Genomic DNA, 26660 nt, shown 5'->3' with positions numbered 1-26660 from the left:
ATCCATCAAACCTGTGAAGTGACAAGGACTAATATTTGGAGACATCTGTGGATTCCACATTGATGGCTGGCCAGCTATAGGTGGCCACCCTCTCTCTATAAAAATTACAACAGATTTTACTACATCACTGCAGTGTGCAATTACTGTCAAAGATGAGCACGGCAAACTGTTGGCTAAAGCATAATTAAACCAATTTCAGTGCAGTGGCTTCCCCTCCGAGTGACCCTGCTTTTGTACTGCAGCCTGAGCAGACTCAGGAAAGTGATCTCCATGGGGCATAAAGAGCAGGCACGCTGACGAACACTGTGCAGCAGTTCAGAGCAGGAAATGCAGAATACCACATCCAGCTGAATGATATGTATGTCAATAAAGGCTTCCCACCCTGTGAAAGAAAGAAATCCATGAGTATGCTATTTTCTACTTAGGTGAGAGATAACGCATTTTCACTGTTCCTCTAAAAGAAGGAGGAAGTCTGACCTCCACAAGAAACCAGCCTCAGCTCAGGAGCAGTCAGACAAATGAAGCACCCAATATACAGCAGCATTTCAGGTTCAGCAAGGAAGCGTCTATTTCCAGTCGACAAGATTAAATGCGTGGCATGTGTGTAGATTATGAAAGGCATGTGAGAAGAACTGGCTAGCACTTAGGGGTTATGAAAGATCAGGGGTTACAAAAGCTCTTAGCAGTTATAAAAGATGAGCTAAGAGTCTGATTTAGCAAGGTAGAGAGCAGCTTCAGCGTACTCGGAAGTAAACGGAAGTTCAAAAGCACCCTGCAGCTCATAGCAGCAAGTCTAAAGTGACTTGTAGGTCTAGGCTGAGGAAGGTCTGAAAAAATGTCTCCATAGCCAGAATAGAAATAATATAAATAGTAGTAATAATAAAAAATAATAAAAGTAATAATAAAAATACAAATAGTAATAATAAAAATCAGCCACAGAATATGAGAAAATGAAGAGAAATATTGCCATCTGTTTATAGATCTTACAGATCTTACAGAGAACTATATTTTTTGGCAAAATATTTCAAGGGTCTTAAAATATTACCTGCAGTCACTGATTTTCTAAGTATTTGTTTTTGGCTTTTTAGTTCTGGTTTAAGTTAGAAAAGAATAGCCAGAAAACATCTGTAAACCTGAGAGTTTACTCAGCTGGTATTTTACCCTCTGAAGTTCAGCCTTAGTTGATCCTTTATAATAATATTCTACTACTAGAATGAAGAGAAGTTTGGGGAAATGTTACGGAGCCAAATAGAGTCACTCATTTTCCAGATGTCACTAAAACATTGCTTAGGGAGAGGACATATTCCTGGAGCTCAGAAAAATATTTAGAAGAGCACTTTCGCCTTCTGCAATAGTATTTCCCCAGGTATCAGGTCCCCCAGGACATGCTCTGCTCTGCCGGTCTCTGTCCATTCCCTCGGCCTCCCCCAACCCCAGGCCCCCATTTCAGCCCAGCCTGGGGCTATCAGTCCCTGCCCCACAACGTCTCAGTGGTTTTGGCTCCAGCCCCACCATGGCCCCCCTCAACTCCTACTCTAACTACAAACCATGGATGACCACCCATCCTGCCCCATCATCCCTATCCCCATGGCTGTGCCCTGCCATCCAACCCTGACCTGTGGTTTGACTTCCCGGTTTGACCTTGGACCTACCATATCACCATGAACTTGCCTGGTGATCTGGACTCCCAGCTGGACCCAGCCACCTCCAGACCACCTCCAGACCCCTCCAGCTCCCTCCTGGGGTCAGCTGGGCTGCACTGCCCTCCCCAGCTGCCAGCTCCCCATCCCACAGGGGCCAGCCAGCCCTCGCCATGCCCGGAAACTACAACTAGCCCCAGTGAGGATATTTCAGCATCCCATCTACTATGCTAGCATTTATACTGCCCTGTTTGCAACAGCACAAGGTTTATCACAACGTGATAGATGGACATTTCAAAAGCCCTTATGGCAGCATAATCACAAGCCTCAGGACATTGTGGCAGACCTAGGACACAAGACACTCAACATCAGAATAGTGTCTGCACAGCTGCAGCAGAAGGGACACAAGGATGGATGCAACCCTGTCGAACATGCTCTAGGTGACCCTGCTGAGCAGGGAGGTTGGACTAGATGATCTCCAGAGGTCCCTTCCAACCTTACTGATTCTATGGTTCTATGATCCCCTGTATCACTTTGTTGTTGGCCACCAATTCAACAATTAAAACCTCTTCTTCCAAAACACACACACACACACACACAAACCACAGAAAACAGACAGCTTTATCTTGGTTTCGGTTGCTTCTAAGAACGTAAAGCCATAATTAGCAGCAGATTTGCTTATTTACCAAAGTTTAAGCTTTTTTAAAAATATCTATCTGATAAATATGCTTGCCAGTCTACCTCAGCATGAACTCTCTAGGCAAGGTCCTGAAGTCATGTCAAGCAATGCTGAGAACATCAATAAAAGGCACAAATCTCTATAATCTGGAGGTAACTGAAATTAAGGAAGAAGCCAGAGCAATTCTATACTATTCCAAATTATATTATAGGATTATTCCACTTATTGAAATTAATATTCTATGAGGGCAAAGTAGATATGAGGACTACAGAGACTAGACAAACTTAGAAGCAGAAGTGATCAGCTAGCAGAAGGACTGACAAATGTTTGGAGATGGTTACTTCAAGCAAACTTTGATAATTTCATACTTTTAAAAATTTTTAAAAATGAGTATTAGTTAATTTATTTTCCCAGAATTTATTACTGTTTTTTCCCCATTCAAAATTGCGGCTATAAAATGCATGCTAAGTAGACCAATAGGCTTGCTGTCTCTGCAGTATCCATGGCCACAGTATAGTCTTGAAACTTAAAGAATTAAGTTAAATTCCTGCACTATAATCCACGGAGGTTTTGGCACTGATTTTAGAAGAAAAAGGACCAAGTGTTTTATTTCAAAAAATATATATTATTTCTAAGAACTACAGATGGCAGGAACATTATATCCCTCTCATCCTAAAGTTATCTTTGTCATAAAAGATAAACAACTAAACAAAATAAAATAATCTGGAGTTACGAGTCTCTTTGCTTAGATATTCTGCCAAAGAATAGAATACTCAAACTAAATTTTGCTTCACCTCTAGAAAATTGGCAGCTGATTTCGTATTTTTTACCAGCGATAAGTGTTGTAGTTATGTATTTTTCTTAATGCAAATACCATCACTACTTAGGCATTTCCGTGCTAATCTAATAGGTTCTGAACAGTCATGGAAAATGAAACCTTAGACCGCAAAGCAGGTGCAGAAAGAAAACAAAAAGTTTCATACACTCAACGTATGTAATGCCTTTTTGAAGAAGCCAAGCTGATGGTTCCTTTTATGTCCTCACTGAATCCTTAGACTCTCTTTTGTTCAACCTTGAACCTTTTGTTCAAGCCATCAAAATAAATATTTTGAGAAAGCCTTATTTTGGCAGATAAAGTTTCCAACCTTGTTGCTTGGTACTGTAAATATTATAAACTGGTTACTGTATTATACAAATACATATTTATATGCACAGGCCACTGTTTTCTGTAGGGTGGAGTGAGAATTGCTCAACTGTCTGCCATTGGTCTTCTGCTCTTTTGGCTGCAATACACTGTACTTTGGCTTATTACCGGAGCAGTAGGTTTTTAATTCTCATCTTCTCACCTTTGACAAATCCAGTGACATACACAAAAGACGACTGAAAAAAAAAATCTAAACAGCCATACTTGAATTTTTAATACTTTAATAGCAGTAATAATACTTTCTCAAACTCTAGCAAAAAGCTCATCTCAAAAAAAATGTCAAACTGTGTCTTTCCTTTTCCTTTCTATTCCTGTTGCTACTTTTCACTCTCAAGCAAGAGGGATAAGGCCTATGCAGTCCAAATGTGACCTTTTCACCAAAGCGCCTGTAGCACTGCTGGTCAGTCTCCCGTTTTTCAGGATCTGTCCTTTGTCTCTGACTTACAGGCAAGTTTTAGCCATCCTCATTAAGGATTATATACTGTATCTCTTACACAATAGTCAGACCATATAGGCGGCACAGACAGCTGCCTAGTGCAGCAAAACGCGGAGGGAGCGTTGACCGTGTGAAATAACACACACCCCCCGCTTTGCCTAGGGCAGCAAAACCCCGCCGCGAGGGGCCCGCCAGACCTCAGCGAGGTCGTTTAAAGTAAAACGCCGTAGCAGCCCGAAAGGCGCGGGAGGCGGGGGGAAGCAGCCGGACATCTGATGCCGGCACGGGGTTAGGGCGCAGACGTGCCGGGCTAGAGGGAGCCCGGAGCACGGCGCGGCCCCGCGGCGGCAAGCTCCGAGCCGCCGGCAGCGCGGAAGCGCCGCTCGCACACGCACCGGCAGCGCGGCCCCGCCGGCCACCAACCCCCACCCACCCCTGCCAGAAACCCCTCAGAAATCTCGGCCCCAACGCCGCGGCCGACGCGGGGTTTCGCCTTGCCGGGCGAGGCGCCTCGGCGCCAACGGCCCGCGCCAACGGCCCGCGCCAACGGCCGGCGCGCAGGGCGCCATGTCAGGCGGCGCGCGGCGGCATGGCGATGGCGGCGGCGGCGCGGGGCGGCTCCTCGCCCGCCACATCCTGCCCTCCCGCCGCGGCGCGGCGCGGCCTCGCCGCTTCCCTCCTTCCCTGGGAGTCCCCTCCCCGCCGCCGCCGCCTCTCCCCGGCCCTTCTCCGCCCCCGGGGCTCACCTAAAATTAGCGCCCAGCAGCCCGGCGCTGCGCCGCAGCCCGCCTGCCCCATTGATCGCGGCGGCCGCCGGGCTCCGTCCCCCACCGGCTGCGCTCCGCTCGGCGGGGCGGCGCCGGCAGGAGAGTGACAGCGGCCGCCGCGGCGCGCCGGGCGGCTGGCGGAGCGGCGCCGAGCCCCTGCTCCGCGGAGCTGCGCGGCGGGTCCCGGCGGCGAGCCGGCCCCCGCGCCCCGGCCCTGCCGCGCGGCAGCGGGCGGAGGAGCCGCCGCCGCCGCGATGAAGCCGTGCGAGGAGGCGGAGGGGGCGGCCGGCGGCGGGGACCCCTGGAAGGAGTGCGCCGAGGTGGCGGTGCAGCTGGCGCTCCGCGCCGGGCAGGTGAGACCGCGCCGGGGCCGCCGCCGGAGCATCCTTCCCCCGCCGGTTCACTAGGGACGCGTCGTGAATTTGGGGGAGGGGGAAAGGAGGAAGAAGAGGAGGGGGAGGACGGCATGGCACCCGCGCCGCTGCAGCGCGGGGTCCGCCGGTGCCCTGGCGCACACGGACACACGCATCCCCCCCCCCCCCACACACACACACACCCTCCCCCACAGGCACCCCACATGGACACACACCCCGCGAACACACAGGCACACACGCACGCACACGGATGCAGCGCTCATAGCCAATGTCAGCGCCTCCAGTACCTCCTGGTTTGTGCCCCAGCGCCGGGGACGACGTCGGGATCCCCAGGGCCGCCGTCTCTGGCGGCTGCCCTTACCGTAAGGGTGGAGAGCGCGTGTATTTTATGACTCGGAGAATTTTCTTTAAAAGAAAAGGAGGGGGTGTCAGTGTGAACACGCCTTAATAGTTTTTTTCTTCATTTGTAAAACAAGTGAGCATTTATTCTGCTGCTGAAATGTTTTTAGAGCATGCTGTGATGCTAGTATTGAATTTATGTACAACTGAGATTTCACACCATGCTGCATTTATCCAGATTATTGTGAATTTATAGACTACAATACCAGCATTTGTTTTCTGAGCAGCTTTTCCAGAGAAAAACAGTTGTGTCACAGAGATTTTTGTCATTTTGTTATATCAGTGTCTTCACAATGACTGAAATTCACTTACTAGGAATAAATAGGCAGTGTCTTGTGGAGATCAACAGTAGCTTGCTTAAGACCTGTGTTTCAACACAGATGAAGGTTAGTCATCTCAGGAGACATCCTGGCCCCATTGTGTGAGATGGCAGAAATTTTTCTAGGCCCCAACAGAGCCTAGAAGTGGGATCAGCAGACTGTTCAGATGAGAAATTGGGTAAAATATATACATCAGCAACATATATTTCTCCTCTGCTTCCATTCTATTTTGAAAAACACTTTGTTTCTGTATGCTATGTTTTTGATATTGAATCCAGGACCTGTAACTTTTCCTTAGTATATGTTATTACACCTATTTTTCCCCTTGGTAGAAGAAAAAGGGACAACAGCAAAGATTAATGGAATGCCAGAGTAGAGAAGGCGTGTTTTAGTTATGCAAGGAACAAATGGATAATCCAAATTGGGATGACAGGTCATGCTCTCACAGAATCTCCAAACTGGAGTTTCTCCAGCATATTTATTCTGCCAGCCATTTCACAAGAGACACTCTCATGACTTGCTCAAGCCTCCACACCTTCTCTCTCAAAATATTTAATTGTGAATACAGCCATAACCATCTTCAGCCATTTTAATGTCCCTCAAGACCACAGCTGAGCACCTTCTCCTGGAAGAAATAAACATTCCAGAAGATTACAATTTGCATCTTTACTTTGTAAGTTGCCATTGCTACTTTGCAGCTGGAAGGAAATGGCTAATTCCATGGCAGGCCAAGTTAAAACCAGCCAAATATTGTTTAAGTAGGATTTGGTAATTTGGTAGAGGTTTTTTTAACTTTTAACATAATGCTAAGGAATGTATTTAATTACAAAAAACATCAGAGATCCTTGTGGGTCATTAAACAAAAGGTGCAAGTAGGGCAGTGCCTTTTATTAAAGAGTCAATACACTTTTTGCTAGTCCCCCAAAAAAGCTAAACGTAAGTACACAAAGTACTTTATGTCTAGCACATAAGACCAGATATATGGCACAAACATAGGTTTGATGGGACTAGATCTACTTTTATTGAAAACTGACTAATAAAATTGAGTCTTGGCCACCAAAATAGTCAGTTCCACTGGTCAAGTTTATTTTTTTCTGCCTCTTTCCTGTCCCTCAGACTCTTCCACCTTCACCTCCATCCCCAGAAATCTGCTTACATTGTCTTTTCCCCAGATCTGAGTGCTATCTCCAACCCTGCATGGAAATTTCCCATTTCAGTCTTTCTTTTAAGGCCTTTTATTTCCTAAATCTATGCCAGATTAGGAAAGTTTGGAATCATTTTATGATTGCATATTAGCAAGCATCTATGAAAATCTTATTGCAAGGCCCAACCTGAAGAAAGGCATGCAACTCAAGATTTTGAATTTCTAGGAGAAATCAATCAGTAATAGAGTTTCCTAGTCTTCCTTTTTTTTGCCTGTATGATTGTTTAATTCATATTGCATTAGGTTTCATAAGCATAAGCAAAATGTATCTTCCTTCCAAATGATATGCATCTATGCTTTGGGATATTTTTTTTTCTAATTTTAAAAGACTGATAAATATATGATTGCTTGAATATGTGTCAAAAATGATGTTGCTAGAATAACTTCCATTCCCGGATCAAAGTCATGCCTCTCTTGTCTACGCTGTCACTTAGTTCCCTTTTTTTAACAAAATATCTTGGGGCCTCCATGTATAGATATTTCATAATAAGAATCGCCATGGTTTTGTAATCTCTTTAACTGACCTGCATTGAAGTCATGCCCAATCCACTCTGTGAGGCCATATATAACTGGACTTTCTCAGACATCTCTTCTGGTTATTCTGTGGGCAAACTCTACTTGCTTTGTTCTTTTCGTGTAAGAAAAGCAGGTGGGATTAGACAATTTTTTATTAGTGGAAGGACAGTGTGGGCTAAAAATTTTAAGCAGCTCTGCTCTGAATAACCACAGACTCCCATAAATCAGCTGCTGTAAAAGTCTAGGTAAACTTGAAACATCTATAACACAATGATGAAGCCTAGTAAAATATGTTTACAGCCAGAGTGCAACTTCATGGTTGCCAGTCTTATTGTACAGTAATGATAAGGCGCAATCAGCTGTGTATTTCATCAGCCTGTGGGTACTTTGTTCTTCTATTTACCTGCTGCGATAACTTTTATTTAGAGAGAAGCTTTTACGTAGTTCCACACCCAGTTGGGAAGACCTGGCGGTTGCAGTAAATGTCTACAAAACTTAATGTAAGGCTTTGGCAAGGAGACAAGCTGAGTGATGTTCTCAAAGTGATCAGTTCTCTCCACTAGGGCAGTGGGTCTGGTATTCTTATTAATTAGAGGAATTTTGTAGGTATTATTCAACATAAATAGAATTCTGGACTACTCTCAGCTATGTAATAAATGTATGGAGAACAAAAGCTTATTTATGATGAGAGGAGGAATAATCTTTGTTTGTTGGACTCTGACTTGGATTACACACTCATACAGGCTGGTGCAGATGAGTAAGATTTCCTTTTGTCAGACTCTTTGTTAGGGGCAGAGAATTAGCAGAGACCCATCCGTCCCACAGCATCCCCTGCTAGAGGAGGTGAGTTAATACAGACATGGTGCCAATTTGTTGCTGGTACCTCAGCGCAGCACCACAACTTCTCTCTTGCTGTCTTGGTGTCTTGCCGCCAGTTACAGAAGACATGGGGAGAAGCACTTCCTTGCAGGGAGCTGGCCATGTGTCCTGCTAGCGTGTGGGCCTGCTCCTGCCACCTGAATTGAGGATGGGATGGGAGAGAAGCCGTCTTCCACAGCTTTGTATTAAGGCTAAGGCCTTGGGGATTCACACGCACCAAGTGACTGTAAGTTGGAGCTTCAGGTTGGCACATGTCAGTCACCACACATCAGCTAGAGAAAGGGACAGGGTGGGTTTGCAAAGAAAAAGAGTACATCAAACCAGTTTAACCACCTCCCCCTGACAGTTGGCACTTGGATAACAGTAGAAGTTACAGAAGTGATTTTTTTTTCCAAAAAGCTTTTGATAGTGCTTTCCTATTACACTTTCAAAAATAAATTATGTAAATATTTAGGAAATATGTGTATATTTCATAATACATATTTTGGAAATATTATGTAAATATGAATCTGGCTACCGCAAGGCTAGTACACAACTCTCTGGGAAACAAGAATATTTTTAATAGCTGTCGGACTGGCAGAACATACCAAATTGGATGCTGCAAAAATCCAGTTTTGGACCTGGTAATATTCAGTCTTTTAATGAAGGACTTGAATGACAGAATAGAGTATATACTTATATAAAATCAACAAAGAAATCAAAGTGAGAGGGATGAAGACAGGCATCTAATCAAAAATGGTCAGGAAAAAATGGAAAAGGATCAGAAATGGGTTAGATTAAATTCAGTATTGAGAAGTGCACAGTACTGCGTTCAAAAAGGAAAGATCGAATACTGGAACACATAATGAAAAACAACTGACCACATAGCCCATCCACAAAAGAGAACTTTAACTTCTCCTCTCCTTTTACAGCAAGGATCAGGTGTGATTTAACTTGCCTGCTAAACATTAGCCTGTACTGACTTAAATGGCTGCAAATTCTCCTTAATCTATGTTTTCGAACTGAATGGGAGTCAAGAACATGGCACTGTTAAAAAAAAATCCAGATATTCTCTAATGAAAGGAGTGCCGAAGGCAAGAAATAAGTAGTATTCCTTATCTGCTTGGTTGTATGAATTTCTGAGCCCAGTCTTTAGCATCGCATTTACTTATATATAGTCAACATCAGCATATCAGGTTTTTTAAAACAGGTTACATAACACAGCTGAGATGACTTGAGTGATTTGGATTTTACTTTGGACCAAGGAGCCGCCTGAGGGCCTTCCTAGACCTACAGTCTTCTGAATCTATGGTAAAATCATCAAAAAAATCATGCAGGACATTAATGGAATTGAAGAGATTAAGTGGAGTAAATATTGCAGTATGCAGTAATGAACTTGAGCAGAACTTCAAACTGAAAAATATTAATCTGTCCTTAGGCTCAGTAAATAAGCATAAATCATGTTTTACAGCTCAGGAAACAGAAAGATTAGTCAGAGGGCCTTCAATACTAACATGCATACATAACAGTCAGCGATGTAGATAATACATCAGAACAATTCAAAAACATTTCAAGTGTAATATTTTAGACTATGGAAAACAAGAGCTGAAATTGAAATTTAGGAATTCGTGTTTCCCAGTCCAGCAGAACTATTTTATTTGATCACAAAGCATTTCTCCTTACTTAGTTTTAAAATACTTCAATCAACAGAAATTTCCTTAAATAATTTAAATATGTGCTTTAGAAGGCACTTCTAATATTAATCTTGTCGGTGCTGTTTTTATTTAATACAATTCTACACAAATAAGTAGTACTTAATTTTCTTTCTTTATTTTGTTTTCACCATTTCAAATAATTTATAATTTTCACTGGTTAAAAGTAAGTCAACTACTTTAGTTCAAGCATTATCATCCTGTCCCATTATTTTTCTTTTTAATGAAGAATCAAAAAACAAACCCAGAATGAAAATAGTAAAAGTAGGGAAAAGTTTTCATTAACTGTTCCGTGCATTTACAATGAATGTGGTATAGTTCTTCATTAATAACAATAAAGCTTTTTAAAAGGAGATAAGTATTTTTCCAAAAAAAGAATCAAGAGTTAGATCACCAATTCCATATCTAGGGAAATGTCTGAATCTTTGTTTTTGTAAAATAAATAGCAATTCTTTCGGTACAAGTGGTTGGTCAGCACTTGAAGTTCAGAACATCCATATGCAGAAGAAAAATTTAATGGTATGCATTTTTGTTGGCAAAAATGAACTAACATAGTTTGCTTTATTGCATGTTTTTAAAGTAAGAGAGCAGAGGGGATATTTTCCCTGCAAATTAAAAAAAGAAAACAAAAAAGGTTTTATATGAAATATTCCTGAGCCTTGTAGTTGTTTCTTTTCTTATGTGTATTTTCTGTAATTTCCTAAATCCCAGTGACTACCATCATCTTTTTTTTCCTATTAGATAGATCCCATTCATCAATCCTTTTCTGAGCTGTCAGGAGATATTCTTGCAGAGTGATTCAAAATCCTGTATTTCCCAAGACTACTCATTATCTCAGCAGGATTTTTATTTGCAGAAGAAATAGAACAGGTTCTGATAGAATTAAGCCTACAAAGGCTCTTAAGTGTCCTGAGTAATTTTGAAAATAAATGTATTATTTTAGCATCCATAAGATGAAGGACTGAAACCAATCTAATCTTTGAATTCCTTTTTCAGATTATTAGGAAAGCTCTAACAGAGGAAAAACAAGTGTCTACAAAGACATCTGCAGCAGATCTTGTGACAGAAACTGATCATTTTGTGGAAAATTTAATTATTTCTGCTCTGAAAGAGAAGTTTCCCTCCCACAGGTGAGTATCTGTAGAAAGAACCTATCCATGACTGCTTTTTCCTGTAAAAGCTGTATGTCTGACTTGCATTTGAAAGGAGTTTTGAAAGTCTGTCCCTAGAAGTCAAGTATCTTTGGTAAAAGTTATTTTTTCTTAATTCAGTTTCATTCAATTTTGTATCTCTTAAATATTATTCTATTCTTGTTAGACACTTACATAAATCTCCTTAAAAAACTACTGCTGCCCTGTACTCAGGGCATCAGATTTTCTAGTATTTACATCATGACCTGTGCATTTTTAAACATTTGTTTCTTGACTTCTTGAAATTTATTTAATAGTAATGTAATGTTTTTTTCTCCTGTAGGGATATCTTGTATGAAGGTTTTGTATGAACCTCCACGTTTTTCTCAGTATTGATCTATTCTCTACTGTATAAGAGTGACATGACAAATATCTGTTTTAAAATAAAGCTGATATTAATGATAACAAAGGCTCTATCCTGCAGACCCTTCCATTGTTATCTCTTGCCATTATGCATAAGCATTTGCCAAATAAGGACAATTGACATATTTAATCACATTTATCTTGTGCTGTGTGGGATCCTAAAATCAATGAGAAGTAGAGCAGTTTATCATCATTTGATGCATATAAATAAACTAGACACAAACAAGATATTATTTGGGATTTTAACCCAAAGTTTTAAAAATAGATCGCATTGTTGACTCCTCTGGAACTGTGAAGGTCAATTTGAAAATAACTGCTCCCTCCTTCCAGCCTATGCACAGATTAGAGAGAGGTTTTATATTAGTTGGCCGGGGTTGTTGTGATGCAGAGACTGTGCAATTGATTTCCACATTTGGCTTCACTCTGCAAGGGTAAAATTCCTTTTCCTTCAGAGCCAGCACAGAGCCTGTAAATCACTTAAATACTGTAGAATTTCCTTGAACTGTATGCTGCTTTAGCGGATGTGAGCCTTGCAATCCAGCACTGTGCAGAAATAAACAAAAACGAGAATCTGGAGGGCTAACACTATAAATATTTTACTAATCTGATTCAGTCAGCTATGGCATTGTTTTTAAAAAAAAACAACATAAGAATGAGTAGAAAGAACATTATATACTAAGTATGTCTTTCTAAATACACGTTGTATGTGATCACATACTGAAGCATTACTGTACAGCGTAATGTGTGGTTCTTGGATGTGGTTCTCAAAGAGAGTGCCAGGCTTTACAAGCCTATTATTTGTGTAATATTCCATCCACTATTGCTGGCTGTACTCTTTTCTCATCTCCAGTATGTTGTTTCTTTTCCTGGACAGTCTGGCAGAAGACATACAATGTACAAATTTCACATAAAGTGAGAATTATCAGAAGCACTCACGTTACTCAGAATGAGAACAAAAGTTGTAAGGCCAACATAGACTTAGAAACTGAAAAATCTCTGGCTTTATTAACCCTGTGCAGTTAACTTCTGACAAAATGAGCAAATGAGGGAATTGCTATATTTTCAAAACAGTAATTTTTGTTGGTAGTAGTTATTGGTTTTGGTTGGAATTGTTCTGACAGTGAATAAATTTACGTTAGTTTAGAACCATAAATAAAAAAAATAGATTAAAGAGTCCACAGTAGCAATCAAAGTTTAAATTAAAGTGCAACATAATCGTTAAAAGATTATTTAAATTGTGTTATGTCTTTCCCTTAATCTGCCTGTTAAAATCACCAGTGAAGATTTCTATGTTATTTCTCTCTCTTTTAAATTATCTTTATTCTTATGCCCTCTGACTCAAAAAGTGTATCTTAGAAGTTAGAAAAATTAAGAGGGATCTCACTGCACTCTGTACCATTTGAGCTGTGGCAGAGTGATACATCCTCAGATACTGGAAATGTACTCAAAAGTAATAAAAAATTTTAGGAAAACCAGTTAAAAACATACCTCTGTCCCATATTTCTTTTTCTTGTCTTTGTTTGGCTACCGAATATGCACCATACTCATTTGTGCTTAATCCGTGTTTTTGTCTTTGCTCTATCTCTTCAGCACTCTGAAATATTTTAAGTCTTTTCAATAGAGTATTTCTTCTGGTAGAGCTTTGCAAAATGCAGATACACACAGCAGTGTCAGGGACTACTGGTTGAAAGAGGTTACCTACTGTATTGTTTGCCTGTGTTATTGATACACAAGTTTTCATCTTTGATATTAATTGTGGCCTTAATCCCATAGCCATTAAAATGAGCACACTGCTGTTATAGATGCTGACATCCAGCTCTACGTGGCTGTCTTTTTCCCTCAGACCGTCATAAAGGGATAGATGAGGTATAGCCCTGTTTTGACCCTTCTGCTCTTAAGTGAATATCACTCTTAGCTGCAGTTTATGCCATACTACGATTTCCTGGCTGTTCCAGCAGTGGATTTCACACTGGCTTTGTGATATGAACAGATGTCCACTAAGGCTAGGCTAAAATTACTAGGCTCGTTTTCAGTGGGAGAAAACTTTAATCCAGATTTGAAGAGGGGTCAACAGAGCTGAAAAGCTGGTATATTTAATCAGCTACTGTAATAACATGGCTACCTCTCCCACTTCTGAAACTGTACCTATCTAAAGTTTGGTATCCAGTGCTTTAGCCTGAATACTTTTCTTAGTTTGTATGCTTTTACAGGACACAGCCGTAGAGCAACACATCTCTAATGTGTTGGCCTATAGCAGCTATCACAGTACTCAGCACTGTACAGCAACAATAGGCTTATTTTAGGCAATGAATACCTTATTTATCATACACCTCCTACTTCTGAAAATTAATCTGGGACATTGTTACCTGTCAATGGTACCTCAGTACCCCAGCTTCATATGTGAATTTTTGTACATAAGGACTGCAGTGCAAAGTCATCCACTGTAAGGAAAAGGCAAGTGGTACTCACGATACTTGAGAGTAAAACACCTTACAAAGAAAAACTCTAAAGAGATTCCTCTTTGACTTTTCTTTGACTGGCAAGACAATGGTTACAGTTCAACCTCTGGTTTGTGGAGCTGGCTGGGGGTTGAAACAGAGACATAATTTGTGAGTGAAGATGGAAAATCTGAGATCAGTTTTAAGGTGCTCCATCTGCAAGAAGATGAGTTTCATGTGTAGCCAGCAGTGCAGCCAAAGCTTATCATGGGGTTTAGGTCATAATTAGTAGAATTTTTAAAAGGAAAAACCAAGACAACGTGATAGAATGCATAGAGCAAACAATCTGCAATATAATATGAGAACTTCCACTGCTTGTTCAAGTCTTTTTGGCTTCCTGGTTGCACACTAACTCTTCAAGTGTCTTTTCAAGTATGGCCTTTCACTGTTATCTTTGATGAAGATTAAAATATAGCAAGCTTTTCCTGTCATACGAACAGTTGCTGATAATGCTACCAAGTTAGTCCCTTTCTACTAAGGGAAAGGCAAAGTAGCATTTGGAAAATTCAAGTGTCCTTCTGTGCTATCTGCACAACATTTTAAAGCCATGACTGTAGCATTATGCAATTCATGATGAGGGTACAAGAGCAATTAGGTGCTACTCCATTTCCAAGGAAGCAATTGTTTCTGCAAAAGTATTTTCCTTTTTTTTTTTCTATTTTTTTCCTCTTTGTAGCTTTGAAAGGAATTTCTTTTTCTTCAGGCATTTGAAGGAACTCTTTATACCAAAGCCAGCTGTTCAAATGTGATTACCAAACCAAAATTTTGTACCAGCATTCTGATTTTACACATTTTGTATGTGCAGAACTCTACTGAAATCTGTAAGAACAGCACCTGCAGAGTGCTTACAGAAACAGTTTATGAGCGCAGTTCATGGGAGAGCAAGGATAATTAAGATCAGCAGGAAATATGCCAGAACTGGATGTACATTTCCCAGGAAAAAAACAAAAACAAAACTACTGAAAGAAATTTGTACAGAACAGGAGACAAGCTCAGACTTCAATATGTGCCTTGTGCATCCAAAAAAAAATTAATTTGTTGATTTACTTTGGGTCATGGGAAGAAGAAAGTTCAGCTTTGTTCAGCTTGATTGAAATCTTTCAATTTCTTGACCCAAACTGCTGCAAAAAAATTCCTGTAGGAGTAAGATTGTGGATTTTCTGAGACTATATTATTTGTTACTGACTGAATTTGACTGCAAAGAGCAGCAGATAACATCTTGCAGTTTGTATTACTTACTGCAGAAGACAGGCCTAACTCACAAACTTACATTCTACAGAAAAGCTTCTCCTAGGATTCCAGGGATACCAGTTCAGATCCATTCCTGTCTGCTTTTCCACAGCTCTCATAATTGTGTATTAGGAGAGTGAACATAAATGGAATTATTTATTACCATATAAAATTGTATACTATACATTTGAGAACTCTTTTTCAAAGTTTCTATGAAAATCACTCACTCCAAAATGAAATAAATATATATGTAGGTTATATACAAATTAAATAGCCCTTCAAAAACCAGAAGGATGAAGTTCAGTTTTCTGAGATACATTTTACTCAACATCAAATACAGGTTTATCGCAGAAGAATCCACTGCTGCTGGTTCAGAATGTATCCTCACAGACAGTCCTACCTGGATTATTGACCCTGTTGATGGAACATGCAATTTTGTGCACAGGTAAGTGGACAGTAAAGGGGAAACAGATGAAATAGTAAAACTTAGCTTCCCGTTTATCCTCCCTTTTGTTTAAAGATATTTTACTGTGCTGTTTGCTCAGTCTACATTTACATACACTGTTACATTTTCAAACTCAGAAAGGTTTTGCCTAAGTGGAAGTCATCTCCATATTTTTTTATACCTCATGTGGTATATCTCAGAGAGTGAGTGTTCGTGCTGCAGAGAACTTTATATTGTTATGTAAAGGTTAGCTAAAGTCTCTGATGATTCTCTGCTTAATGACCCAGAAGCTCTTGATTCACAGCTAGCGTGTACATAGACCACACATAACATGTAGAGACTTGAACTGCAGAAACAAGGCTGTACTGTGATGACATTTGGCCTAACTTTTTATGTGGTTGTTAAATATTCCTTTTAATAGTGGTTTCTCCCTTTCAATACACATATTCATTTTTCATGAGAAGTACAACCATTGCATGTACGTAGAATATAACTGAAAACTCAGCTTTACTGTATAACATGGATTTTATTTTTAAACTCCTGTAGTACTGCTTTAAAAAAAGAAATCCAGGGATTATTGTGCTGGAAACTGTAAACTAATGATTGTTCATAATATTTCTGATTAAAAACCTAAAATATGTTCTGCTTTAAAGTTAGGAGTTTAACATAATTGCAGTTATCATTAAATAAAAGCTATTTCCTTTACTCCTGGTGCAATTATATAGAATTCAAGCAGCTGGAGAAGGGGGAGATCATGTGCTAGTGTTTCATCCAATGAAGTAATATTTTCTCTTCCTAGCGATATTTTCTGAATGTTTATTCTACAGCCTTTTTTAAAACATACTTTTTAAAAAATGAATATATTTAATTATTGAAAGTGCAGTTAATATACTTTAGCCACAAGGAACAAATTAAATTCATGATTGTCACTTTGCAAATGAGAGGGTAGAGGAACAGGTTTCGCTTTGTGTTGATGTCAGCAGTAAGGTACCTCCCAGTAACTTAATTGCTATCTCAGATGCTCTGAGTTCACTTGAACAAAATGTGCTCTCAGAAGTGATTACTTGTTATAACAACATTAATGATTTAAAATTGGAGAATTCAATTATGCTAAAGCAAAAAGACCATGTTATAGCATAAAAATACTGATATCTTCATGTAGGTTTTTTTTTGTTTTTTGTTTTTTTTTGTCTTTTCCTATATTAAGTTATATTTTTTAAAAAGGATTGACAAAGTTAAAGAGACTGAGAAAAGAAGAATGGTACAATTTCAAGAATGTTACTAGCTTAAACCCAGGTAAAGTCGCAGAGCTCCCTGTGGGGTTTCATTGACTAAGTGAATGCAGAACCAGTAATTTCAGAGGTTTTTCATACTTAGATTTTTCATTTTAATGTTACTTCATTTCTTATTTTTCACAGGTTTCCAACAGTGGCAGTGAGCATTGGATTTGCTGTTAACAAAGAGGTATAAGATGTGTTCTTTAAGATGGGTAACCTGAGATCTGGCTTAGAAGCCTAAAAGCCCTGTGGAAATTTAAAAAACCAAAACATCCAATCAGCTATTGCACCAGTTTTTCTATACTATTTAAGTGTGTTTGGGCATACTCTGCTAGTCTAAAATCCCAGTCCTCCAAAACTTCACTTATGCATCCTGGCAAATATAGGATAATTCTTATGAAATATTAAAAATAATTTCAGATTTGTGTGACTACAAAGGGAGTACTGGAGTAAGCAAGGTTTTGTAAGACAAAGTTGCAATGAGCTAAATATAATGCTGCCTATTCATAATTTAAATTTTAATTAAATCCTGGTGTTCTTAAGTTGAGTATTATTGCTTTTTTCCTATTAGCAGTGTCTGTGAAAGCTAACTGCTGCTACAAGATGTTATTCAGAACTATTTTCTATGATAAGTACAAAATTATGGACCTAATTCATTTGATCTGACTTTGTTGGGTTTTGTCTGGTAAAATTTCTATACTTCCCTCATGAGAGCTTGATCACAGGAAAACAAAGAAGAATCTAGCCTTTGTGTATGCCATCTTCTTTGAGTTTCCTAGCTGTACTCGTTCCTGCTAAAGGTTTTTTTCCAGATGCTGCTGTTTTACAGTCTAAGATATACAGAAGAAATAGCTATTCAAATTGCCAAGGAATGTGCCTCATGCAGCCTAATTCCACAGTCTTAAAACTATAGTTGCCACTGAAGCCAGCAAGAACTCTGTGCAGGAATAACATAGTTTTCAGATGTGCTAGCAGCTTTCACTCATTTAAACTGAATAATGCTATTTACTTCTCTAGTTTGACATTTCAAACATAGAAAAGGCAGAAAAACACTTTCATGCTCTTCTGAAGTTTACTTCTTCCCGAAGGTCCTTTTGAATACTACATATGATTACCAGACAGTTTTCTGTAATATTTATTGTTTTCCAGAACACCATCATGCTTCTGATGCTGCATATTTTGGGTTATGTAAACAAAACAATGCTGAAACAAAAAAAAATCAAACAATTATGTTAAAACTCCCTCAGTAAGGAAAAGGGCAAAACAGAAAAAAAAGTAGTAACTTGAAAATGAGCCAAAATACACACAGGGGAGCTGACCTGAATGTAAGCTTTGAACAGCACTGAAGAAATTCCTGCAGATGTCTTCAGGGAAAGGGTCTATTAATAGTGTCCCTCAGGAAAAAAAATAGTTTAGATGGGACCTCAGGGTAAGGAGCAAGGACAGCCTTTTTCCTCTGAACTGTCTCTGATGAACATTGATGGTTATTCACATTGGATGGAGAAGATCTGGAATCTAGAACATCTGAGTTTTCTTGACCTTTTTACCAATTTCTTCTGTGACCTTGGGCAAGTCACTTGATTTTTGTTATCTCTCTACACCTATATAAAATATGGTTAACAATATTTATCTAGGAATGAGTTTAAGAACTTCTCATTGAAGTTCATAAAGTGCTTTAAGATCTTTTGATGAAAAGTATTAAAGAAATGGAAATATTAAATCTTGGGTCTAACTTTGACCCTCCTTTTCTTATTGGTAAGCAGACACTCCCACAAAGAGCCCAGTGTTGTTCATTCTCCAAAGCTTTCATTCTGGGCCACTAGGCTTGGTATTTCTCTTCAAACTCCTTCTCTTGGAGTCTTGTGATTTCATGAGACTCTCACGTTTATATATTAAGAAAGGATTTGCAGAGAAAAATTTGGAAGAGTGACTGGAGTATACTACCGTGGTTGAAAAGGTGACTTTTGAGTTTGGATGCCTAACTGATTGCATATATGTATTTGGGATTACAAACCTTCATGTTCCTCCCAAAGTCAATGGAACTACTTCTATGTGTAACTGCTCACCAGTGAAAGTTTTCATTCATTCAGAATTTGGCCTTAGAGGACTTGCTTATTTTCAATAAAAACATGTAATTGAATTTGAAAGCAACTAACATTTAATCCATTCTAATATGAACACAGATGATCTGCAAGTAGGAGTTAGAAGACTATGAACAGATTGCATTAACTTCTGTTTATATACTGAGTTTTTATGACCTATAGCTCAACAATCATAGTAAATTTATTCCAGTTATTAGCATCAGTATAATCTTTGATTACATGTGCCAATTAAAATATTGCTGATCTTTCTGCCGTTAGAAGTTGTTTATATTTCTGATGAGTAATTTGAGTTGCATTCATTTCTTTCCTTTTCAAAATCTTAAAGCTTGAATTTGGTGTAATTTACCACTGCACTGAAGAACGGTTATACACTGGTAGAAGAGGTCAAGGGGCATTTTGTAATGACAAAAGGCTTCAGGTATCAAAAGAGACAGGTTGGTCTAGATTTTGTTAGAACTCTAAAAGGAATATGTTAATTTTGTTTCAGAGTTGTTACAAATCAACATTAGGATAATAAATATCATTATCCTGATGGAAAGTATTTCTTCTGCATGATAATCTTGTTGTTATGTGTTTGGTATTTTTTCTGAAAACATCACAATTATTCTCATTTTCTTTTAAAATATTACAGCTGAATGTGAACTACTCTTAAATAATCAGAAATTGTTTTGATTCATGACTATTGTTTAAAATAATCAAGCATGAGCAGATTCACCAGTTTCATTCCAGTTTTGCCACTGACATGACTTTTTTTAACCAAGATGCAATGGAAGTGGTGAATCAGCGTCAGAGTACTATGGTGGCTGTTATTCACTTGTTTTTGGATAGCCTTGTATATCATAAAGTGTGCTATGTTAGTAGGCTACAGTAAACTAAAGGATGCATGCTTTACAGGGGTTCCTTAACAGCTTTCTTTTGTGTGTGAGGTATGTTTTGACATACAAATAGCTACCAACATTTAGTCAACACTTTAGTGGAATTAATTTATTAGTACACCAAATCATATGTCTGTCTGTTTAGCTAATGACAACAGATAACAATGATCAGACATGTATAGATTAGTTTTCTTTTAATCAATCAAAATGCAGTGGAGAATGTAACAGGACAGAAGCAACATGTGCCAAAAATTTACATCAATATACACAGGAGATGGTAAAAATTTCACCTCAGCAAGAGATTTTATGGATCTTAATTAAAATACAGATTTACTGTAGTCCCCCAACCAGACCCTGCATCAAGTCTTCCCTGAAATTTGATGAAGTGTGGATGTTCACTTAAATTAAGTTTGTGGGTGAGGGGTTCCCCATTTGGAGAGATGGAGCAAATTGTAAGGTCAATAGTAACTGAGATAAGATTTTAATCCTGGATTATGCATCACATTTCTGTCTGTGCTTGAATACCCCATATTCCACAATAATCTGTGCTGGCAGAGACTATGGGGGAAAATTAGGGTCATCTCAGATTGGATTAGCTGAGCCACTCTTAAAATGGCCTCGCTCACAGGTGTAATCAGAGTGTTCTGGTCTCCAGTTGAGCAGTGAATAATTTTGGCACATGCCACTTTTGTCCTCCTTTCTCTGGACTTTCAGTCTATATGGGTGTCTAGAACCCAGCACAGGAAGAGGTGCTTCTACCCTTCCAAATGCTTTGTTTTCGGATATGTTCTTTGGTGGTGGGGATTTTCATCAGTGAAAACAGCTTCTTTAATCTCACTTCTGTTTATGTTTAAATATATACATTCAGAGTTGTTCTTGTTCTATAAAGATTGTGGCTTCAGTGGAATAAACCAGCCCTGGAAAAGAGAGTGTTTTTCACTGTACTTGCATCTGAAGTAACTTTCACCAATGCGCGATATGTTGGGGAGTCCTAGGCTGCCATGTTACCTCATGCCTTTTGTTTTCAGGAAATGAGATCATTCTGTAACATTAATCTATAAGATAACTTCAAGACAGACATTAGAATTGTTCAGATTTAATTATTTGAAATTACAGTACAGACAAAAACTGTTCTTTGTTAATGATTAATTTGTGTAGGTCTGGTTTGTGAGGTCAAGCAGTCAGGATACACTTAAATGAAGGAGCCGTCTTCCCTCTGACCTTGAGTGATACTTTCTTCTCACACTTAGATTCAGGTCTGGCCTTACATGTGCTAATATTTTCTTTTTCTAATCTTCTTCTCTGGTCAACAGAATTGGTCTTTTCCTCATAAATGTATCTGTATCACTGTTAAATCTCTTCTACCAATCCTTCCTATTTTTCTGCCTTATATCAGAGTGAGGAGAGCTCAGTAAATTTTCTTTTACCTTGAATTGCTGAAGCCATATTGAGCATTGGGAGCAGATACCTCCTTCTCCTAAGCAGAGTTCTCTCTCTACCTCACCTCAGTATCTTCATTCAATTTCTAACTGGCCATAGCGTTGATTAAAATTGGAGAGATCTGTTTGTTCAGGAGGAATATATTTAATAACTCAAAAGAACAACTGTCTTTGTCATGACCTAGCTGTGACTAGTGTGGTGTGAATGCTTGATGCATTTCAGCAATGAGGCATGCATCAAGTATTCTGTAATTATAAGTTGGGTCTGTTATGCAAAAAGATCTAAGGCAGATTGCTTTCACCATCCAGAATTCTCAGTTGTGGCTAAACATTGAATACCCTGCAGCATGTCTGGACCGATGTTTCTATATTTCAGTGCAGTAATTTAAAAAGTGACTGTTAAATCTATTCCTATAGTTAAGCTTTGTGATATCCTGTAACTTTTAATTATGTATCTGTTACTCACGAACCACTTACACATTGCTTGAGTCCATAATGTTCCTCTGTAATACTAAATTCACTGGTAGCCTGTTTAATTAAATGATGTCTCACTCTGTCCTCATTTGCTTTTGAAAACCTCCTTGCTACTTCTGCTAAGAATTTTCAGATTATGCAATTAGCTGTAACAAACAGTTAGACATTCCCTGTGTTTAATGCAGGGTAGAAGGTGACACCCGACATTGGACACAGACTATTTAATAAGTAGTCAACTTTGAGATTCATTGTATCTTTAACACCTCCTGAGTTCAACTTGCACAGAAGAAGCAGGGACTCTTGGCATTTGACCAGCTGTCTCCACCTAAATTGGCATAAGGTTCTTATATTCTAGCAGTATCTCCTGTGAGGACTACTTCAAAACCTTGTACATCACTGTGAGTCTTCCCTTTAACTACAGTAGGCTTTGACATGTGCATAAGGCTAAGATCTTCAACTGCTGTAAACCAGAGTTGTCTTTGCTGAATACAATACAAATGCAACATTACTTTATTATTATTAATTGAGATATTGTTTTAGTTCATGGTAAGAAAAAGGTTTTCTCAATCATAACGTGTCTTTACTCTGAAATGTCAGAATGAAGGGGAGCTGTGACTGGATTACTGATGTTTAGGTAGAAGCTTTTCATTGATCTTACTATATTATTAAATTTTTAATTGTTTATAAATTACATTAAAGTTCTCTATTCAAGAACCATTATGTTTTCAAATGTAATCAGTTTACTGTCAATAACAGTTGCTAGCTCACTGCATTGTTTTTAGTTAACTGCTAATATTAGTGAATTTGCCAAAAACTGAGTTATCAATGAAAGAAAACAATGTATGGAAACAGAAGGAATATAAGAGTGTATTCTTATTTTTAATCTTCCTATTCTTTAAAGAAAAAAATATGTTTAGATAAGACTGATATGAAAAATTTAGTCTTGTTTCAATTTTTAATGTGGAACCACTTATCCTGTGAAAGAGTCTGGGGTAAAAAAGAAGATATGAAAATTGTTTCTTTGTGAAAAGTCCATTATTATTTAGTTTGAAGAAAAATTTTCAGAATCTATCTGGAAACAGTTAAATTAATGGAAAAAATACTTACATTGCAGATATCTCGAAGGCCTTAATTTTAACAGAAATTGGTCCAAAACGTGACCCTGCAACTTTGAAATTGTTCCTTGGTAACATTGAGAGATTGCTCAAGGCCCAAGCACATGGGTAAGGTATTTTAAAATGACTCTCACATTGTGAATGAAAATCATTAAAACAACAACAAAACAGCACTCATTAAGATTTAAGTAGAATGTAATTCTACTTAAATCGAGTACATTGCACATTTTGCAATCTTGACACACAGGTTGAAATCGAAGGCATTTTCTGCCTTACATTATTTTGTCCCTTTGTCGCTGTGTTTAGGGTTCGTGTAATCGGAAGTTCTACCCTGGCGCTGTGCCATTTGGCATCTGGTGCTGCAGATGCCTATTACCAGTTTGGCTTGCACTGCTGGGACTTGGCAGCAGCTACTGTCATTATTAGAGAGGCAGGTGGCACCGTGATAGACACTTCAGGTGAGTAAAATGCTCATTTTTTTCATTGACTTTTTCAGACTGAGTGGGCAACTCAGTTCAGGGCAACTTTTGTTACCTCAGTACAGTCCTTTTCCTATGACTCAGTATAATTTCTAGCAATGTTCATTAGAAATGTCTGTACTCTCCATTAGACTCTGGCTGGTTATTCATAACACAATGATGTAATTCCAGCTTGGGGTTTCATCACATCAAAAGTCTTCTTAGTCAAATTGTCTTTCCATGACTTTGAGTAACTCCTTTAAAGCATCAGATTTTCTGTAAAGACTAGTCCAGAAGGTTGCTAGTTGTGCTCTGAACAGATTTCAGCAGAGACAAACAGCATCTCAAGAAGGAGGGACTGTCAGATATATATGTGACTATTACTGACTCGGAAGTTCTTAGAGTAAATGACAATATAGTTTCTGGTTTATGATTTTAGATTATTATTTTATCAATTTCTATGTGCACATCTCCAGAAAAATGAGGCTTTAGAATAGTGAAGTTTATTGTGACTCCTGTGCAGATATTGTGGAAAGATACGAGGGACTACGAGTGCTATTCTGATTGAACTAATTTCTGTTTTATTCCTTCCTATTAATAGATTTTCAAAAAACATATCTTGGTTTTTATCTGAGAGAAAATAAGGAAATACTGCATTTATTATTGTGTCCTAAACAAATGTAGATATTCACTGCTTCTGTTGCTTCCTCTGGCACTATCTAGAATTTTTTGAAATTATTATTTTTGCAAGAGATTTCAAGATCTCAGGATCTTGATTCAAGATAGGAGTTCCGCATTTGAGTTTTCCTTCTCATCCCAAAATGAGCTATGTGAAGTTGTTTCAATTCTGAATCTATCTAATTACAGTGTGGTTTATATTTAGGAATATGTTGCCTTTTTACATGACCTAAGACAGCTCTTAACCCTCTTGTCCTCAGGGGGACCTCTGGATCTTATGTCCTGCCGAGTGATTGCTGCGGGCACTAGAGAGATGGCTATGTTCATAGCTCAGGAAATACAAACTATTCACTACAGACGGGATGATGAAAACTGATGGAAATTAAATTCTTGTAATATGTACCCTCCTGAACTACATAATTTTAGCGAGATGGGTGGCTTAAAGGGTACGTGATTTCAGCAGAATGCTTTCTGCGGAGATTTTGTGTCAAATATTTTTTACAAATTTATTACAATATGGGAAGGCATGGGAAGATTTTTAAACCTCTGAGGATCATGTTTCCTTTTTAATATGTATTTCTTTCAGCAGTATCTTTTTTATAAGATAGCATATTTTACTTGTAGCGTTTGTTTCAAAATTAGGTTGTAATTTCTTATCTGTGGGGCTGAAATGTAGTCTTTTGTAACATGCAGCTAAAAATGGAACTTTATTTTTACAGATGCAGATCTCAGGTAAATGAGCTTTAGGACTGTAATAAGGATGAGTAGTTAAGATGTGTGCCTACAATACCCTTGTTCTATGATACTTAAGAATGCAATAAAAGTGACATTACTATTTCCTAACTATGTCATAGCTATATTTCTGTATATGTGTATGTGTACATATATATATATGTCTGTGTATATAGATACACCCATACATGTATATGAAAGCATACACACACACATATATATATACATACACATACCCATGTGTATATATGGGTATCTTGGATGTTTACAGCAATTTAGAGAATGGATAGAAGAAAGCTAATATTAGATGTTCTTTTCAGGTAAAGAGTGTATGTTACTTGTGTGACTTCTGTGGGGGCTACCAAATGGCTCATGACAGAACTGACCATGGAAAATGTTCAATGATTTTACAAATTGTCCAGCTAGTTCTTGTTTTCTTTTATCTCGTTTCACAGGGATAAATCATACTGTCCTCCTACAGGCCTCTGTAAGATAGTCAAACCTGCCAATACTTACTGTCACAAAGTAATTATAGTTAAACCCAGGAACACTGAACTTCAGGAGTTATTCACAGTATTAACTATGACACACAGTAGCAGGCCAGCTGTGTGAAGGAGCTGTTGATTTTAGTAACACTTTGCGCAGTATTTGGCCCCTACTACCAAATTATTAAAAATAAGCTCATATGCTATGCTTGCAAAAAGGTAACTGTAAATCACACGTCCTTCTCACACAGAGTTGTAATCATACCTTTTGAATGGAAAAAATGCAAAATCAGTTATATACCTTTTGTATATAACAGTTGCACAGTTGCTCTCTACCCTTGTATCTATCAGTTTTTAATTCCACGAAGATAACCTTTTTTTATTTAGATCACTTTATTGAAAAATAGGTAAGATAAAAAATAAAAAAAGTTCAGATGAGATCATCTCTGATTTTTCTTAAAAGGTTGAATTTAAAGATATCTCTTTTTTAGAATAGTGAAAATTAAATAAATGAATATACCGAAAAATATCTACTGGTTAAAATTTTTTAAATTTGTTTTTACAGTGCATGTGTAGGCTTTGTAAATGTGCTCAGATATCTACCCAGAAAACACAAATTAGAGTTTTCTAAAATAACCTGAAATGTCTTTCTTGCAATGAAAAATGTTTTTCACTGAATATAACACAAATTCTGTGAGATTTCTTGATCTTATTTTCAAAGAGAAGTACGAAGTGTTGGCTGTGTGAAGAATGTCTAAAATGCAGGCCCTTAATTCGACTCAGCATTGAGGAACTCCGATAGTTTCTCAACAGGCAGACAAGGCTGTCCATCACGGCGGCCCAGCTCGTTGTATCCCACTGCTGCCGCTCCTCTGAAACTTAGATTGTAAGCCCCTGGGGGCAGGGACTGTACTTTGGTTCTGGGTTTGCACAGTGCTAATAGGATGGGATTCTGGTCCGTGGCAGGGCACTGAGGTGCTATAATCATGCAAATAATAAATACTAATAAGCTCACTTGTCTCTTACTCTCCCTCCCCCTGCCTCTTTCAGAGGACAGCTGAGGTCCAAGTGACAGATGTGGAGCTTGGTCGCACCACTCTGATCCCAGGGGGCTTAGCCTCAGCAGCCGTCAGAGCAGCGGGGGCTTTAACTTCTGCCATCAGGATAAGCTCTGTAAGGAAGCTTACCCG

At 38.7% G+C, this 26660-nt stretch overlaps 1 protein-coding gene across 1 annotated transcript; it reads left to right on the top strand.

The window, feature by feature from the left end:
* Positions 1-4867: 4867 nt before the first annotated feature.
* On the top strand, positions 4868-26484 carry IMPA2 (inositol monophosphatase 2). Its single transcript, XM_062570117.1, has 8 exons — positions 4868-5079; positions 11106-11239; positions 15731-15835; positions 17254-17299; positions 19540-19648; positions 23117-23225; positions 23424-23575; positions 24514-26484. The coding sequence occupies exons 1-8, from the start codon at positions 4981-4983 to the stop codon at positions 24627-24629; spliced, it is 870 nt and encodes a 289-aa protein (XP_062426101.1). The 5' UTR covers positions 4868-4980; the 3' UTR covers positions 24630-26484.
* The last annotated feature ends 176 nt before the right edge of the window (positions 26485-26660 follow it).

The sequence above is a fragment of the Rhea pennata genome, chromosome 2, assembly GCF_028389875.1.
Source record: "Rhea pennata isolate bPtePen1 chromosome 2, bPtePen1.pri, whole genome shotgun sequence".
Lineage (NCBI taxonomy): Eukaryota > Metazoa > Chordata > Aves > Rheiformes > Rheidae > Rhea > Rhea pennata.
The sequence above is the reverse complement of the archived record's forward strand: the minus strand, read 5'-3'. Positions and strand labels throughout refer to the sequence as shown.

Bases quoted from the DNA above. Each gene is read 5' to 3' on its own strand.
- IMPA2 (XM_062570117.1), top strand. From the start codon at position 4,981: ATGAAGCCGTGCGAGGAGGCGGAGGGGGCGGCCGGCGGCGGGGACCCC. The intron at 19,649-23,116 runs GTTGGTCTAGAT...CTTACATTGCAG, and splicing joins TCAGGTATCAAAAGAGACAG to ATATCTCGAAGGCCTTAATT. The intron at 23,576-24,513 runs GTGAGTAAAATG...TCTTGTCCTCAG, and splicing joins CACCGTGATAGACACTTCAG to GGGGACCTCTGGATCTTATG.